The 18,783-nt window shown below is 45.0% G+C and overlaps 1 protein-coding gene across 1 annotated transcript in view; it reads left to right on the forward strand.

Annotated features, from left to right (window-relative positions):
* The window catches only part of GFRAL (GDNF family receptor alpha like), a 133,452-nt gene that overhangs the window by 82,706 nt on the left and 31,963 nt on the right, over positions 1-18,783 (forward strand). The window contains exon 5 of the mRNA XM_056565748.1: positions 13,405-13,461. Coding sequence (XP_056421723.1) covers positions 13,405-13,461 — 57 coding nt within the window. The remainder of the gene's footprint in view (positions 1-13,404; positions 13,462-18,783) is intronic.

An 18,783-nucleotide genomic window follows, 5' to 3' on the forward strand; every position in this document is an offset into this window, starting at 1 on the left:
AAAATCCCAGAACCACACAGGGGGACCTAGTGAATGACCTGCAGAGAGCTGGGACCAAAGTAACAAAGGCTACCATCAGTAACACACTACGCTGCCAGGTACTCAAATCATGCAGTACCAGGCATGTCCCCCTGCTTAAGCCAATACATGTCTGGGCCCATCTGAAGTTTGCTAGAGAGCATTTGGATGATCCAGATATCCCGATATCTGGATGGGAGAATGTCATATGGTTAGAAGAAACCAAAGTACAACTTTTTGGTAATAACTCAACTCGTCAGGTTTGGAGGAGAAAGAATGCTGAGTTGCATCCAAAGAACACCATACCAACTGTGAAACATGGGCGGGGACATCATACTTTGGGGCTGTTTTTCTGCAATGGGCCCAGGACGACTGATTCGTGTAAAGGAAAGAATGAATGGAGCCATGTATCATGAGATTTTGAGTGAAAAACTCCTTCCATCAGCAAGGGCATTAAAGAGGGAATGTGGCTGGGTCTTTCAGCATGACAATGGTCCCAAATAAACTGCCCGGACAATGAAGGAGTGGCTTCGTAGTAAGCTTTTCAAGGTCCTGGAGTGGCCTAGCCCGTCTCCAGATCTCAACCCCATAGAAAACCTTTGGAGGGAGTTAAAAGTCTGTTTTGCGCAGCAACAGCCCCAAAACATCTCTGCTCTAGAGGATGTCTGCATGAAGGAATGGCCCAAAATACCAGCAACAGTGCGTGAAAACCTTGTGAAGACTTACAGAAAACATTTGACCTCTGTCATTGGTAACAAAAGGTATATAGCAAAGTATTGAGCTGAACTTTTGTTATTGACCAAATACTGTACTTTTGTTTCCACTATAATTTGCAAATAAATTCTTTAAAAATCAGTCAAAGTGATTTTATGGATTTTTTTTCCTCATTATGTCTCTCATAGTTGATAGTTGATAATAGTTGATGAAAATTACAGGCCTCTCTCATCTTTTTGGTGACTGACTAAATACTTTTTTTGCCCCACTGTATATGTAATATATGGGCTTGGAGATAGAAATTATTTGCTTTCAAATTTGTTAAAAATTAAATGTGACTATAACATATTATAATAATATCAAGGCATCTGTGTTATTATACAATAGTTATTTTAAAAAAAGCTTTTTCTGTGGAACATATTGGAAAGTAGACATTTCTTACTAAAGAAACTTTTTTTTTTTTAATTCTTTTAAATAAGGGGCGACTGGCAACAATGAGAAGCATTAACAACATGGAGAGGAGTCTCCTGCTCACTGAGCAGGCACTCTCGGGAATAGAGGTGGGGGAGGACAATGGGACGGAGTTGCAGGACAGTCAGGCAGTTAGCTGGGTTACAGTTAGAAAGAGGGGTAGGGGAAAAAGTGTCAGGGAGGCTAGTCCTGAACTGGCACACCCCAACAAGTTTGCCCGCTTGGCAGATGAGGGGGATGCCATTACAGAGCTAGCAGAACTGCAGCAGGATACCGCCTCTGACCGCCAGGGGGGTGTCTGCTCCAGTAAGGAGGGAGGGAGGAGTACAGGGCAGGCCAGACAGGTACTAGTGGTGGGGGACTCAATTATTAGGGGGACAGACAGGGCAATCTGTCACAAAGACCGGGATCGCCGAACAGTGTGTTGTCTGCCTGGCGCACGAGTTCGGCACATCGCGGATCGGGTTGACAGGTTGTTGGGCGGGGCTGGAGAGGACCCAGCAATCATGGTACATATTGGCACCAATGACAAAGTAAGAGGTAGGTGGAGTGTCCTTAAAAATGATTTCAGGGACTTAGGCCGCAAGCTTAAGGCAAGGACCTTCAAGGTAGTCTTTTCTGAAATACTACCAGTACCACGAGCCGCACCAGAGAGGCAGCGGGAGATCAGGGAGGTAAACAAGTGGCTCAGAAGCTGGTGTAGGAAGGAAGGGTTTGGGTTCATGGAGAACTGGGCTGACTTCGCTGTCGGTTACCGGCTCTACCGTAGGGACGGGCTGCACCTCAATGGGGAGGGTGCAGCTTTGCTTGGGGAGAAGATGGCTAGAAGGGTGGAGGAGTGTTTAAACTAGGGACTGGGGGGGAGGGAACCTACAGCAAAGAGGGGGAAGATAGTGTAGATAGAGAGGTGGGAATTATAAATGTACCTGGGGGTGGAGCGGAGGGAGGGGTTAGAATAGTTAATAGGAATAAGCTTCATAGGAAAATAAAACTTACACCCTTGAATACCATTAACCCCAATAACATAAAGGATGGAAATGTAAAGTGTATGTTCACAAATGCCAGAAGCCTAGCAAATAAAATGGGGGAGCTTGAGGCCTTGATACTGGAGGAACATATTGATATAGTTGGGGTCACTGAGACATGGCTGGACTCCTCGCATGACTGGGCTGTCAATCTGCAGGGGTTTACATTGTTTCGCAAGGATAGAATGAACAGAAAAGGTGGTGGAGTCTGTCTGTATGTAAGAAGTGGTATGAAAGTCAGTGTGAACGATGCCATAGTGTGTGATGATTCTGAGAATGTGGAATCATTGTGGGTAGAATTACAAAAGGAGGGAAATACTGAAAAAATAGTATTTGGTGTAATCTACAGACCCCCTAATATCACTGAAGAGATAGAAGTTCGGCTTCATAAACAAATAGAGAGGGCCGCCCGGGCAGGTACAGTGGTAATAATGGGAGATTTTAACTATCCAGATATAGATTGGGGTCCGGGGTTGGCTAAAACTACAAAGGGGCGACAATTCCTAAATTTATTGCAGGATAATTTTATGGGCCAGTTTGTGGAGGACCCAACAAGAAGTGATGCCTTGTTGGATCTGATCATTTCCAACAACGCAGAGCTGGTTGGTAATGTAACTGTGCGGGAAAACCTTGGTAATAGCGACCACAATATAGTTACTTTTGACTTAAAATGTAGAAAACAAAGACAGGCGGGGAAGGCAAAAACATATAACTTTAAAAAGGCAAATTTCCCTGGGCTGAGGGCTGCACTACAGGACATAGACTGGGGGGAGGTGTTGTCAAATACTGATACAGAAGGTAAATGGGACATCTTTAAATCAACTCTAAATAACTATACAGCTAAATATATACCAAAGGGGAACAAATATAAACGATTAAAACTAAATCCTACATGGCTGACAAATGAGGTTAAAAGAGCAATAAACAACAAAAAAATAGCCTTCAAAAAATACAAATCTGATGGGTCAGCTATAACATTTAAACAGTACAAGGAGCTTAATAAAATCTGTAAAAATGTAATAAAAACAGCAAAAATTCAAAATGAGAGACAGGTGGCCAAAGAAAGCAAAACTAATCCTAAATATTTTTTTAGATATATAAATGCAAAAAAACCAAGGACAGAGCATGTAGGACCCCTTAATAATGATAATGGGGAGGTTGTCACAGGCGATCAAGAGAAGGCGGAGCTACTGAATGGGTTCTTTAGTTCTGTATACACTATGGAAGAAGGAGTTGACATTGGCCAGGTCAGTGCTGGTAACACATCATGTAATGTACTGAACTGGCTTAATGTAGAGATGGTACAAGGTAAGTTAAGTGATATAAATGTAAGCAAATCCCCAGGACCGGATGGACTACACCCAAGAGTTCTTAGAGAGGTAAGTTCAGTAATATCTGTACCCCTGTTCATGATATTTAGAGATTCTCTGGTGTCTGGTATTGTGCCAAGGGACTGGCGCAAGGCGAATGTGGTGCCAATCTTCAAAAAGGGCTCTAGGTCTTCCCCAGGAAACTATAGACCGGTAAGTTTAACGTGCATTGTGAGTAAATTGTTTGAAGGACTTATAAGGGATTACATACAGGAATACATAGGGGATAATTGTATTATAAGTGATAGCCAGCATGGGTTTACTAAGGATAGAAGTTGTCAAACCAATCTAATTTGCTTTTATGAAGAGGTGAGTAGAAGCCTTGACAGAGGAATGGCTGTGGATATAGTGTTTCTGGATTTTGCTAAAGCGTTTGATACTGTCCCTCATAGACGTCTGACAGGTAAGTTAAGGTCTTTGGGTTTGGAAATTTTAGTTTGTAACTGGATTGAACACTGGCTCATGGATCGTACCCAGAGAGTGGTGGTCAATGATTCGTACTCTGATTGGTCCCCGGTTATTAGTGGTGTACCCCAAGGTTCAGTACTGGGCCCGCTGTTGTTTAATTTATTTATCAATGATATAGAGGATGGTATTAACAGCTCTGTTTCTATCTTTGCAGATGACACCAAGCTTTGTAGCACGGTACAGTCTATAGAGGATGTGCATAAGTTACAGGATGACTTGGATAGACTAAGTGTCTGGGCATCCACTTGGCAAATGAGGTTCAATGTGGATAAATGTAAAGTTATGCATCTGGGTACTAATAACCTGCATGCGTCGTATGTCTTAGGGGGGATTAAACTGGCAGAGTCACTGGTAGAGAAGGATCTGGGTGTACTTGTAGATCACAGACTACAGAATAGCATGCAATGTCAGGCTGCTGCTTCCAAAGCCGGCAGGATATTGTCATGTATCAAAAGAGGCATGGACTCAAGGGACAGGGACATAATACTCCCCCTTTATAAATCATTGGTACGGCCTTACCTGGAATATGCTGTTCAGTTTTGGGCACCTGTCCATAAAAGGGACACTGCGGAGTTGGAAAGGGTGCAGAGACGCGCGACTAAACTAATATGGGGCATGGAACATCTTAGCTATGAGGAGCGATTAAAGGAGTTACAATTGTTTAGTCTTGAGAAGAGACGTTTAAGGGGGGATATGATAAACGTTTATAAGTATATTAATGGCCCATACAAAAAATATGGAGAAAAACTGTTCCAGGTTAAACCCCCCCAAAGGACGAGGGGGCACTCCCTCCGTCTGGAGAAGAAAAAGTTTAGACTCAAGGGGCGACACGCCTTCTTTACCGTGAGGACTGTGAATTTATGGAACGGTCTACCTCAGGAACTGGTCACAGCAGGAACAATTAACAGCTTTAAAACAGGATTAGATACATTCCTGGAACAAAATAACATTAATGCCTATGAAGAAATATAAAATCTCATCCCTTCCCCAATATCGCGCCACACCCCTACCCCTTAATTCCCTGGTTGAACTTGATGGACATATGTCTTTTTTCGACCGTACTAACTATGTAACTATGTAACTATGTAATCAACTTCATTTTTGTTGTCATTTCTTTCCTCAACTTCAAATCAAGAATAAAATATCTATGGCCATTTGGATTCTAAAAACGTCCTGCTTAAAAAATATAATAAAAGACAGGAGCCCAAGTTTAACAAGCAGAAACGTACCAAAGCTATTCTCTTATCTGCCTCCAATAGGTAGATAGGTGCCCCACTAGGTAGGTAGGTGTTAACTGATAGGTAGTTGCCTCCAGTAGGTAGATAAGTGCCCCAGTAGGCTGTTGTTCCTCAGTAGCCCTACCTTGTCTAACCCTTGTCCTGGCCCAGAGGAGAAAGCATTGGTGTGGCCTCACCTGGAATATGCTGTTTAATTATGGACATTGGTTCATAGAAAGAATTTTCTGAAGCAAGGAGCATGGAACATCTTGGCTGTGAGAATTATATAAAATAAATAACTCAAGACATTACAGTCATTTAAATTAACTTTTAACATGTTGCATAGACATGTAAAAAGTTAAGATCAGTTGAGGTCTCATTGCTGAGATCCCCTCTGATTGCTGTTGTTGCTTGGTAAGGCGTGTGGCAGCGAATCATTCAGATTGGGCTACTAATAGCTTCATCCAGCTATTAGTAGTGACAACATGCAAAAATTTAAGAGACACTGTAATGAAAAATGTTTTATATTTTGTAGTACTACTGATAAGATGTCTTTTTTAAATCTACATTTAAAAAAAAAAATTTAAATTTTACTAAAAAATCTAAAATGAATATAGCCGCCACTAGGGGTCATCTGTCTTTATGCAGACAGACTACTCTGTGGTAGTATTTTGCAGCATACTGGATACCGACCGTAAAGTGTGTTGGTATCAGTATAGAAGATCTCCATTGCACCACTACAGCCTTCAGCTTTTCGTAAACAACAACTCCCATGATGGGAGTTGTAGTTTTGCAACAGCTGGAGGTACAATCTTTGTAAAACTCTGTTTTAGAGCTGTGTATTCTCCAGCTGTGTGCCTCCAGCTCTTGCAAAACTACAGACAAAGGATGTGTGGGCATGTTGGGAGTCCTAGTTTTGCAACAGCTAAAGGCAACACTGCTCTAACACAGTGCGTTATAAACACTGCAACTCCAGCTGTTGCAAATCAAAATTAAAACTCCAAGCATACTTGAACAGCCAAAGCTTTCTCTGACTCCTGAATGACCAAGAAGCTGATCAGACATTCAGGAATCTGTGAAAGCTAAATGACACACATAGTGGCAGCTATGTTGATTAGCATGCAGCTTTACTAGGAACAGATAGAAAATGTATTCATAAAAACTACTGAACTTCCGGTTCCGGCGCGGCCGATGTGAGTTCACTGCAGGAGTGCTCCCGCTCCCCCCTGCTCGTAACAGCCCCGTACCAACTGCCCAGACAACTCTAATCACACACACGGGTGTGACAAGGCTCCGGCGTGCCCCCGAGTCCCCCGACATGGACAAATTTGCACAACGAAGCAGCCAGCAGCCGCCGGCAGCCTCCGCTACTCAGGCCGCCCTGACAGAAGCTGCGATTAAAATGGCCGCGGGCACCGCCGCAATCCCTGCCACTGCTACCACTGACATGCCGCGCGTCTCGCTCCCAGCTAGGGATCAGCCACTGACACCACTGATGGTACAAGAGACGGAGGCTCCGACAGATATGGAGACCAGCCTTCCTGACCCACAAGATCCCAGCAAGGTACATGACAGATCACCTCCAGATGAGGGAGACAGCCATGCGCCCACACAGCCTAACCACGTGCTTAAGGGCCAGGTACACCAGCCTCAACATGGTAATCCCTTCCATATTGATTATCAGCAATTAGCAGCAGAGATGGCGCTACGTATTATTCCTAATTTACAGCACATTGTGGAGGACGTCCTGAAATCGGCTTTACAAAATTTACACTTAGAGGTGAAAGACCATTCAGACAGGCTGCATATGATGGAACAGAGAGTGTCTCACTTGGATGATGCAGAGGCGAAAACCTCCAGGCGCTTACATTGCACCGAAACTGAAATTGCTAGAATGAGCGAAAAACTAGAAGATCTCGAAAATAGATCTCGGCGAAATAATCTGAGAATTGTGGGGGTGAAAGAAGTGGTATCACCCCAGGACTTACAGCGATTCTGCGAGAGAGACTTACCGAAAGCTTTGGGATTGTCTCATCCGTGCCGAGTTGAGAGAGCTCATAGGATTGGGTCTGCTCCCCCTACATCATCTGATGCTCCGGCGGCTTTGGCACACCGCCCGCGTCAAGTGATCTTGAAGTTTTTGGACTTTAATGATAAGGTTGAAATCCTACAGGCATACCGGCGTCTATCACAACCGCTGATTATCCAAAACATGCGTTTATTGTTATTTGAAGATTTCTCGGTGGAAGTGGCGAAACGCAGGAGAGCATTTAGCACCATTTGTACAGCACTCTTTAAAGCCCACTACAGATTTCAATTGCAGTATCCCGCTACTCTACGAGTATTCCATACAGATGGAACAATTTCGGTGTACAAAACGCCGGATACAGCATCCACCGCTTTGGAGCGGATCCTATCCTCTTCGGCACATCGTCCATCAAGAGAGCGATCCCAACGCAAGAGAAGATCCCGCTCGCCAAGAGGACAACAGCGTTCCAGGTCGGCAACGAGAGATGACGCCTGCTCTCCAGAACCGAGAGAACAACGCCGCAGACACCGCTCCCCGAGACATCATCATGGTGGTAACAGGCAATCTTCACCGGATTGATAGATCGCCTACTTCACCTCCTGGTTGAGCTATGGACCGGACTTAAACCAACTGTCTCTTCAGGACATGATCGAGCCTGGAGGCTGTCCTCAGGTTTATAATTATAATTAACAGTTTGATTTTCCCACTCTCTCTTTTCTCTATTGTGGACTTATTTACTTGCTGGTATGACTATTGTTTACAGCTAAAACCGGGATTATATAGTTGGGTTCATAGGGCGGTATAACTAAGAGATATAATCGGGGGGGGAGGGAGGGACTCCCTAAATGATTGTAAATGGTTCAACTAGACACAATGTCGTCCGAAAAAAGGAAGTCCCTTAACCCAACAGAGGGGGACTCGATTGAATGGTCTTCCTATGGGTATTCTTACTTCTATAATTTTGTATTCTTTGAGTTTATATTAATGTTTTCTTGTTTTGGTGTATTGCACATATTCGGCTTCTCCTCTTGTATGATACTAGTGGATACTTCCATAGGCTATGGGAAGGGTAAAGGGAGAGCTGTGTCCTGCCTTTTGCTGATGCATCCCTTTTTGCTTCTTTACTTTTTCCTCCGAACGGTTTTCCCGTCTCGGGGTGGTATCCCACTGACCACTGCAAAATGGTTAACTTAAATACCTGGAATGTTAAAGGGTTAAGATCCCCTCACAAAAGGGGGCTATTTTTACGCTCTCTCAAACGTCTACACCCAGACATAGTTTTACTTCAAGAGACACATTTAACTGAGGAAGACTTCTTTCGGATGCGTCAGCAATGGGTGGGACATGTCTATGGTTCTCCGGCTAAAGATGGGAAGGCGGGAGTCCTGACCTTAATACACAAATCGTTTGCATTTAATTTTCAGTCGCACATGACAGATGAGGAAGGTAGGATTTCACAATTACTCATAGAACATAACGGGGAAATGATGAGCATTTATAACATTTATGCACCAAACGGTGACAACAAATTATTCTTTGCAGACCTGATAGATAGATTACAAAATGACGATACACCTGGTAAAATTTTAGGGGGAGACTTAAATACAGTGTTAGACCCATTGACCGACAGAAAGAGCTCTTCTCACCAGACTCCAGTAATTAGATCACGTGACTGCATTCTTCCCTCCTTGCTGGAACGAACAGGCCTGTCTGATGTATGGAGAGACATACATCCTGATTCTAGAGAATACACTCACTTCTCCAATGCACATAGCTCTTGGTCACGACTGGATTATTTCTTGATTAGTCGATTATATAGTCAACGTGTTCGGGCTGTGGAAATTGGAGATTTAGCACTGTCTGATCACTCACCCCCATCTTTACAACTGAACCCAACCTGTCCTCGAGGGTCGGATATACTGTGGAGGTTCCCCTCTCTTTTGCTAAGGGATGAATCATTTTTAGAACAGTTACGGGCGTGGTGGGTGGAGTTCACAATATCTAATGCAGAACATAACACAGACCCGGTATTGTTCTGGGAAACCGGAAAGGCAGTACTAAGGGGAAACATAATGGCTTATGTAGCGACCTTAAAACGTACTTCCTTAGCACAATTTACTACAGCAAGGGACAAATTGGGGGCCGCATACAGACAATTCCTAGATTCCCCATCAGACTCATGTAGACTTGCATGGAAGGAGGCCAGGGCTCAGTTTGAACTCTGGTGTGATAGACGGGAGAGACTTACGCGCTCCCAATTTGAGGTGGATTTGTTCCGGCACGGAAACAAGGCAGGTCGTTTAATGGCATACCTAGCTAAGGGGAAACACCCTCCGTCACATATCACTACTCTGAGAGACCCCTCCAATAGGCTTCATTCAGACCCGCACTCGATCAATCAGATCTTAGCTGACTACTACACAGAGTTATACTCGGACTCTCCCTCTGGTGTATCGGCGGGGGAAGCTTTTTTGAGAGGTGTGGAGATGCCTTCTTTAACTGATGATCAGAGGAATGTCTTGAACGCACCAGTGACAGAGGAGGAGGTTGTTGATGTGATTAGAAATTTACACAATGGCAAAGCACCGGGACCAGATGGCTATACTGGGGAATTTTACAAAGCCCTTTCTTCACAACTTGCACCAACCCTGACAGCTGTGTTTAAAGAATATATGTCCTCAGGCTCTTTATCTCCCAGCGCATCCCTAGCTTACATTAAAGTGTTGCCAAAGCCAGGTAAAGATAACACGGACCCGGGTTCTTACCGCCCAATATCCCTGATTAATCAGGATATCAAACTATTGTCGAAAATTCTGGCGTCCAGACTTTCTGAATTCATGCCGGCCCTAATCGGGACTCATCAAGTTGGTTTCATAAGAAACCGATCGGCCACCATGAACCTCAGAACAGTGCTGGCAGTACTAGACAGATTAAGACACCAACCCCTACCCAGCGACCAACCAGCCTTACTCGCGATTGATGCGGAAAAAGCGTTCGATAATGTGCGGTGGGACTGGCTGGGGTTGGTACTAGACCGAGTGGGCGTTCAGGGTACCATCCGTACATATTTAAATGGAATATATAAAAACCCAATAGCTAGAGTTTACACACCGGGCATTCTCTCGAAGCCAATATATCTAGCCAGGGGTACTAGACAGGGTTGCCCACTCTCTCCCCTCCTCTTCGATCTAGCAATAGAACCTTTAGCACGTCATTTACTCGCTTCACCAATTTATTCCGGGATTAAAGTGGGGAATAAGGAGATTAAACTAACCATGTTCGCTGATGACGTCTTGCTTTTCATAGATTCACCAGCTGCATCATTAGGCAACATCCTCCGTTGTTTACGTTCCTTTGGAGAATTCTCAGGTTACAAAATGAACCTACATAAATCGGAACTTTTACCATTGGGACTAAAGCAACCGGGATGGTTGCAAGACATAGCAGACTTGGGAATCAAGTTGGCCTCCTCCTCTGTCACTTATTTGGGTATAAGGGTGGGGAAAACGCCTGACACTATCTATTCACTAAACTACCCTCCCATGATATCCAAAATCAGAGCGGAACTGACCAGATGGAATGGCATTCCTCTTTCCTTTATGGGCAGGTGCCACCTCATTAAAATGGTTAGCTTCTCTCGGCTTTTGTATCCTCTACAAACACTTCCCTTGTTACTCAAACATAATGACATTAAATTGCTTAACTCAGCCTTCACCAAGTTCATATGGGCGGGCAAGAGACCGAGAATAGCTCTAACCAAGCTGATGTTGAGTAATCAGGAAGGCGGTCTTAATTTCCCCAATTTGAGAGGCTATAACTTAGCATGCTTATTCCGTTATGTCATGGATTGGATCCATGGGACCTCCTTTCACGCTGTCCCAGACTTGGAAAGAGAACTGGCGAAGCAATGGGACTTAGTAGTTCTCCTCCATACCTCTTATTCCAAATTACCTAGCCAGGTGAAAAGTTCTACCCTGTTGAGAGACACAGTGGTGGCGTGGAAGGAGGTCAGAAAGGTTTTTAAACTACCATTTTTGGTGTCCAAACATCTACCCCTAAAGAGCTACCCAGAACTCCCGGTAATTCCATCACACATCGAGTCCTTATGGACATCTAGAGGCCTGACATCAGTCCGCCAATTGATAGACCGGCAGAATAAGTGCTGGCACTCTCCCCAAACAATTTTATCGGACTTTAACCTCCCTCCTTCTCATGCCTTACCGGTGTTCCAAATGCTGTCATTCCTTACAAACCGTTTGAAAAATATTACTGTTGAATCACAAGACCATGCCCTAGATTCTCTTATTGGCACAACCCAAAAAAAGGGAACCATCTCGGAGATATATTCACTTTTTAAACGACACTTACTGAAAATAGACCCAGATACTATTTTCTCCTCCTGGTCGAATTGGGTACCTGGGGAGGATATTTTTACCTGTATTCTACAGGGATGGCGCATTATACGTAGCTGCATAATTAATGAACGCTGGCGCGAGACTTACTTTAAACTAGTCCATAAAGCCATCTATGGGTTCAATATACTTCCAACCGTACATTTCCCAGACAGGATAACGGCCTGCCCCAAATGTTCTACACCACTAACGAATCTATGGCACGGGATTTGGGATTGCTCATACACAAGGGATTACTGGAACATGATTATTGCATACATCAAGGACAAGTGGGATTTAGACCTACCTTGCACACCTCGTATGTTACTCTTCCATCAAGCTCGACCCCCGGAGGGAGAAGGACCCGCCCTTCCTAAACTGCCTAGATTGGTGCACATTGTCCTCCTAGTGGCGCTGCGATGCATCTTCACTAACTGGTTAACATCCGTAACACCTCCTCTAACTATGGTAATTTCACAGCTCAAATTATTGTGTGGGATTGATAGATTAGATACTGAAAGACATAAAGACACACACACAGGGAAATTCTTTCACAAATGGGAAACGTTTATTGTATCACATTATTCAAGTTCGGAGATAGCAGATATTGTCCGACCATTTAGTTCCACAGAATGGTACAGCCTAGGCTCCTTGGGGGATACACTGGGAGCATTGAGACTCCCTACGTGATGTTTATAGTTGGGGTGTTTTGACTGAACGCACTACTGACAGGACAGAGCATGCATGCTACTGAAAACTATGGAGATACAGTCTTAGTGGCAAGAGATTACATTACTCCCATATAACTGTACTATACTCTGTAATCGAAGTACCAGATATCATGGAATTGACCGCTATATGTGCACTCAGAGACCTGCGGTTACTTTACTGTTTTGTTACATTTTGTATTTTCTTTCAGTTTTGTTAAATGGAAAAGTCAATAAAATCTGTTTAGACTGCCCAGAGAAGAAAGGGTTAGAGAGTCTAGTGATTTGCAGACTGCCAGACTGCTCCCAGACTCAGAGCAGATGAGTTATTACAGTGAGGGAGAGAGACGGACACACCCCCTCCACAAGGCATGATGAAAAAGCAAGTGATATAAATGCTATTTCTTAGGGATATATAGGTCCTAGACACATAAAATGATATGTACATGATCAGTATTAGGTACTGAGTAACATATCACTTTTATTTATTTATTTTTTGCACTATGGCAGGTACGCTTTAATTTTAATGATAGTAATGCTTTAACTTTAGTTTTGAAAATACATGTATAAGAGGTGACATTATAAACTTGTACAAGTACATAAATGACCTGAGCAAAAAATATTGTGAAAAGATGTTTCATGTAAAACCTCTTCAAAAGACCACATTGTCTGGAGAAAAAGGTTCATTTTCGTCTTTTAACCGTAAGAACTGCTGTTCAGTTGATGGTTTCAAATTCTTAGAACATTAAGACATTGATATCATTATTATTTATTTATTTATTTAGATATCATTGTTCAGTATATTGTTGTGACCTTGCAGGGCTTCTGTATAACACCCTATTATTTTGTAGGTATAAAATAGTTTTTACTGTTTAGAAACACATTTACTACCAAGTTAATTTGTTTCTAAAAATTGGATATTATCAATTGTAGAATAGATGTTGCATAGTCTGATAATAATCACTGTATATACTTTATCTTCCTTTTTATTCAGATTCTTCTCAAGGGACTCTAAATTTAGATTGGGGTGGCAGTTCATTAAGGAATATAGGTAATGTCTTTAATACAAATGTTATTTTACCATGATAAAAACAATAACTACGACTAAAGTCTGAACTGTTTAGTGAACTATTATGATATACTATCATATACAAATTATCAGGCCTTAGAAATCAACTATCCTCAATCCTCATTTTCTGTAGTGCTATTTATAGAAATAAATGTATGTACTCATTTATAGGCTATAAGTAGCTCAAAATGTACAATCTTCAACTGAATGTTGTCATAAATTTACTTGTATTTCAGGAATCAGAATAATTTAATTATTAGTATGACCGAGAAATATTTTATATTTTTATTGGATGAGTTGGTAGATATTAGTTTTTAGTTTTTTTTTTACCAACCATATATACTGTTGGTTAACAGTGAATCATGTAAATGATCTGCCATAAAATGAATAACAAAATTGTCTGTAAAATAGGGAACTAAATATGTCTCTATTGTTACGCCGAGTGCTCCGGGTTCCCGCTCCTCCCCGGAGCGCTCGCTACACTCTCGCTCCCGCAGCGCCCCGGTCAGATCCACTAACCGGGTGTGCTGCGATACCGCCTCCAGCCGGGATGCGATTCGCGATGCGGGTGGCGCCCGCTCGCGATGCGCACCCCGGCTCCCGTACCTGACTCGCTCTCCGTCGGTCCTGTCCCGGCGCGCGCGGCCCCGCTCCCTAGGGCGCGCGCGCGCCGGGTCTCTGCGATTTAAAGGGCCACTGCGCCACTGATTGGCGCAGTGGTTCTAATCAGTGTGTTCACCTGTGCACTCCCTATGTATACCTCACTTCCCCTGCACTCCCTCGCCGGATCTTGTTGCCATTGTGCCAGTGAAAGCGTTCCCTTGTGTGTTCCTAGCCTGTGTTCCAGACCTCCTGCCGTTGCCCCTGACTACGATCCTTGCTGCCTGCCCCGACCTTCTGCTACGTCCGACCTTGCTTCTGTCTACTCCCTTGTACCGCGCCTATCTTCAGCAGTCAGAGAGGTTGAGCCGTTGCTAGTGGATACGACCTGGTCACTACCGCCGCAGCAAGACCATCCCGCTTTGCGGCGGGCTCTGGTGAATACCAGTAGTGACTTAGAACCGGTCCACTAGCACGGTCCACGCCAATCCCTCTCTGGCACAGAGGATCCACCTCCTGCCAGCCGGCATCGTGACAGTAGATCCGGCCATGGATCCCGCTGAAGTTCCTCTGCCAGTTGTCGCCGACCTCACCACGGTGGTCGCCCAGCAGTCACAACAGATAGCGCAACAAGGCCACCAGCTGTCTCAACTGACCGTGATGCTACAGCAGCTACTACCACAGCTTCAGCAATCATCTCCTCCGCCAGCTCCTGCACCTCCTCCGCAGCGAGTGGCCGCCTCAGGCCTACGACTATCCTTGCTGGATAAATTTGATGGGGACTCTAAGTTTTGCCGTGGCTTTCTTTCACAATGTTCCCTGCACTTGGAGATGATGTCGGACCAGTTTCCTACTGAAAGGTCTAAGGTGGCTTTCGTAGTCAGCCTTCTGTCTGGAAAAGCTCTGTCATGGGCCACACCGCTCTGGGACCGCAATGACCCCGTCACTGCCTCTGTACACTCCTTCTTCTCGGAAATTCGAAGTGTCTTTGAGGAACCTGCCCGAGCCTCTTCTGCTGAGACTGCCCTGCTGAACCTGGTCCAGGGTAATTCTTCCGTTGGCGAGTACGCCGTGCAATTCCGTACTCTTGCTTCAGAACTTTCCTGGAATAATGAGGCCCTCTGCGCGACCTTTAAAAAAGGCCTATCCAGCAACATTAAAGATGTTCTGGCCGCACGAGAAATTCCTGCTAACCTACATGAACTCATTCATCTAGCCACTCGCATTGACATGCGTTTTTCCGAAAGGCGTCAGGAGCTCCGCCAGGATATGGACTTTGTTCGCACGAGGCGTTTTTTCTCCCCGGCTCCTCTCTCCTCTGGTCCTCTGCAATCCGTTCCTGTGCCTTCCGCCGTGGAGGCTATGCAAGTTGACCGGTCTCGCCTGACACCTCAAGAGAGGACACGACGCCGCATGGAGAATCTCTGCCTGTACTGTGCCGGTACCGAACACTTCCTGAAGGATTGTCCTATCCGTCCTCCCCGCCTGGAAAGACGTACGCTGACTCCGCACAAAGGTGAAACAGTCCTTGATGTCAACTCTGCTTCTCCACGTCTTACTGTGCCTGTGCGGATATCTGCCTCTACCTTCTCCTTCTCCACTAAGGCCTTCTTGGACTCCGGATCTGCAGGAAACTTTATTTTGGCCTCTCTCATCAACAGGTTCAACATCCCAGTGACCAGTCTCGCCAGACCTCTCTACATCAATTGCGTTAACAATGAAAGATTGGACTGTGCCGTGCGTTACCGCACGGAACCCCTCCTAATGTGCATCGGACCTCACCACGAAAAAATTGAGTTTTTGGTCCTCTCCAATTGCACTTCCGAAATTCTCCTTGGACTACCCTGGCTTCAACACCATTCCCCAACCCTGGATTGGTCCACAGGGGAGATCAAGAGTTGGGGTCCCTCTTGTTTCAAGGACTGCCTTAAACCGGTTACCAGTACTCCTTGCCGTGACCCTGTGGTTCCCCCTGTAACCGGTCTCCCTAAGGCCTATATGGACTTTGCGGATGTTTTTTGCAAAAAACAAGCTGAGACTCTACCTCCTCACAGGCCTTATGACTGTCCTATTGACCTCCTCCCGGGCACTACTCCACCCCGGGGCAGAATTTATCCTCTCTCTGCCCCAGAGACTCTTGCTATGTCTGAGTACATCCAGGAAAATTTAAAAAAGGGCTTTATCCGCAAATCCTCCTCTCCTGCCGGAGCCGGATTTTTCTTTGTGTCCAAAAAAGATGGCTCCCTACGTCCTTGCATTGACTACCGCGGTCTTAATAAAATCACGGTAAAGAACCGCTACCCTCTACCTCTCATCTCTGAACTCTTTGATCGCCTCCAAGGTGCCCACATCTTTACCAAATTGAACTTAAGAGGTGCTTATAATCTCATCCGCATCAGAGAGGGGGATGAATGGAAAACGGCATTTAACACTAGAGATGGACACTTTGAGTATTTGGTCATGCCCTTTGGCCTGTGCAACGCCCCTGCCGTCTTCCAAGACTTTGTTAATGAAATTTTTCGTGATCTCTTATATTCCTGTGTTGTTGTGTATCTGGACGATATCCTGATTTTTTCTGCCAACCTAGAAGAACACCGCCAGCATGTCCGCATGGTTCTTCAGAGACTTCGTGACAATCAACTTTATGCCAAAATGGAGAAATGTCTGTTTGAATGTCAATCTCTTCCTTTCCTAGGATACTTGGTCTCTGGCCAGGGACTACAAATGGATCCAGACAAACTCTCTGCCGTCTTAGATTGGCCACGCCCCTCCGGACTCCGTGCTATCCAACGTTTTTTGGGGTTCGCCAATTATTACAGACAATTTATTCCACATTTTTCCACCATTGTGGCTCCTATCGTGGCTTTAACCAAAAAGAATGCCAATCCTTAGTCATGGCCTCCTCAAGCGGAAGACGCCTTTAAACAGCTCAAGTCTGCCTTTTCTTCAGCTCCCGTGCTCTCCAGACCTGACCCATCTAAACCCTTCCTATTGGAGATTGATGCCTCCTCAGTAGGAGCTGGAGCGGTCCTTCTACAAAAAAATTCTTCCGGGCATGCTGTTACTTGTGTTTTTTTTTCTAAGACCTTCTCTCCGGCGGAGAGGAACTACTCCATCGGGGATCGAGAGCTACTAGCCATTAAATTAGCACTTGAGGAATGGAGGCATCTGCTGGAGGGATCAAGATTTCCAGTTATTATTTACACCGATCACAAGAACCTCTCCTATCTCCAGTCTGCCCAACGGCTGAATCCTCGCCAGGCCAGGTGGTCTCTGTTCTTTGCCCGATTTAATTTTGAAATTCACTTTCGGCCTGCCGATAAGAACATTAGGGCCGATGCTCTCTCTCGTTCCTCGGATGCCTCGGAAGTAGAGCTCTCTCCGCAACACATCATTCCTCCTGACTGCCTGATCTCCACTTCTCCAGCCTCCATCAGGCAAACTCCTCCAGGGAAGACCTTCGTCTCTCCACGCCAACGCCTCGGAATCCTCAAATGGGGTCACTCCTCCCATCTCGCAGGTCATGCGGGCATCAAGAAATCCGTGCAACTCATCTCTCGTTTCTATTGGTGGCCGACTCTGGAGACGGATGTTGTGGATTTTGTGCGAGCCTGCACTGTCTGTGCCCGGGATAAGACTCCTCGCCAGAAGCCCGCTGGTCTTCTTCATCCTCTGCCTGTTCCCGAACAGCCTTGGTCTCTGATTGGTATGGACTTTATTACAGACTTACCCTCATCCCGTGGCAACACTGTTGTTTGGGTGGTCGTTGATCGATTCTCCAAGATGGCACATTTCATCCCTCTTCCTGGTCTTCCTTCTGCGCCTCAGTTGGCAAAACAATTTTTTGTACACATTTTTCGTCTTCACGGGTTGCCCACGCAGATCGTCTCGGATAGAGGCGTCCAATTCGTGTCTAAATTCTGGAGGGCTCTCTGTAAACAACTCAAGATTAAATTAAACTTTTCTTCTGCTTATCATCCTCAATCCAATGGGCAAGTAGAAAGAATTAACCAGGTCCTGGGTGATTATTTACGGCATTTTGTTTCCTCCCGCCAGGATGACTGGGCAGATCTTCTACCATGGGCCGAATTCTCGTATAACTTCAGAGTTTCTGAATCTTCTTCCAAATCCCCATTTTTCGTGGTGTACGGCCGTCACCCTCTTCCCCCCCTCCCTACTCCCTTGCCCTCTGGTGTACCCGCTGTGGATGAAATATCTCGTGATCTTTCCACCATATGGAAAGAGACCCAAAATTCTCTCTTACAGGCTTCATCACGCATGAAGAAGTTTGCTGATAAGAAAAGAAGAGCTCCCCCCATTTTTTCTCCCGGAGACAAGGTATGGCTCTCCGCTAAATATGTTCGCTTCCGTGTTCCCAGCTACAAATTGGGACCACGCTATCTTGGTCCTTTCAAAATTTTGTGCCAGATTAATCCTGTCTCTTATAAACTTCTTCTCCCTCCTTCTCTTCGTATTCCTAATGCCTTTCACGTTTCTCTTCTTAAACCACTCATCATCAACCGTTTCTCTCCTAAACTTATCTCTCCCACTCCTGTCTCCGGTTCTTCAGACATCTTTCCCGTAAAGGAGATACTGGCCTCCAAAAAGGTCAGAGGAAAAACCTTCTTTTTGGTTGACTGGGAGGGCTGTGGTCCTGAAGAGAGATCCTGGGAACCTGAGGACAATATCCTAGATAAAAATCTG

This window comes from Hyla sarda, chromosome 3 (assembly GCF_029499605.1).
Source record: "Hyla sarda isolate aHylSar1 chromosome 3, aHylSar1.hap1, whole genome shotgun sequence".
NCBI lineage: Eukaryota > Metazoa > Chordata > Amphibia > Anura > Hylidae > Hyla > Hyla sarda.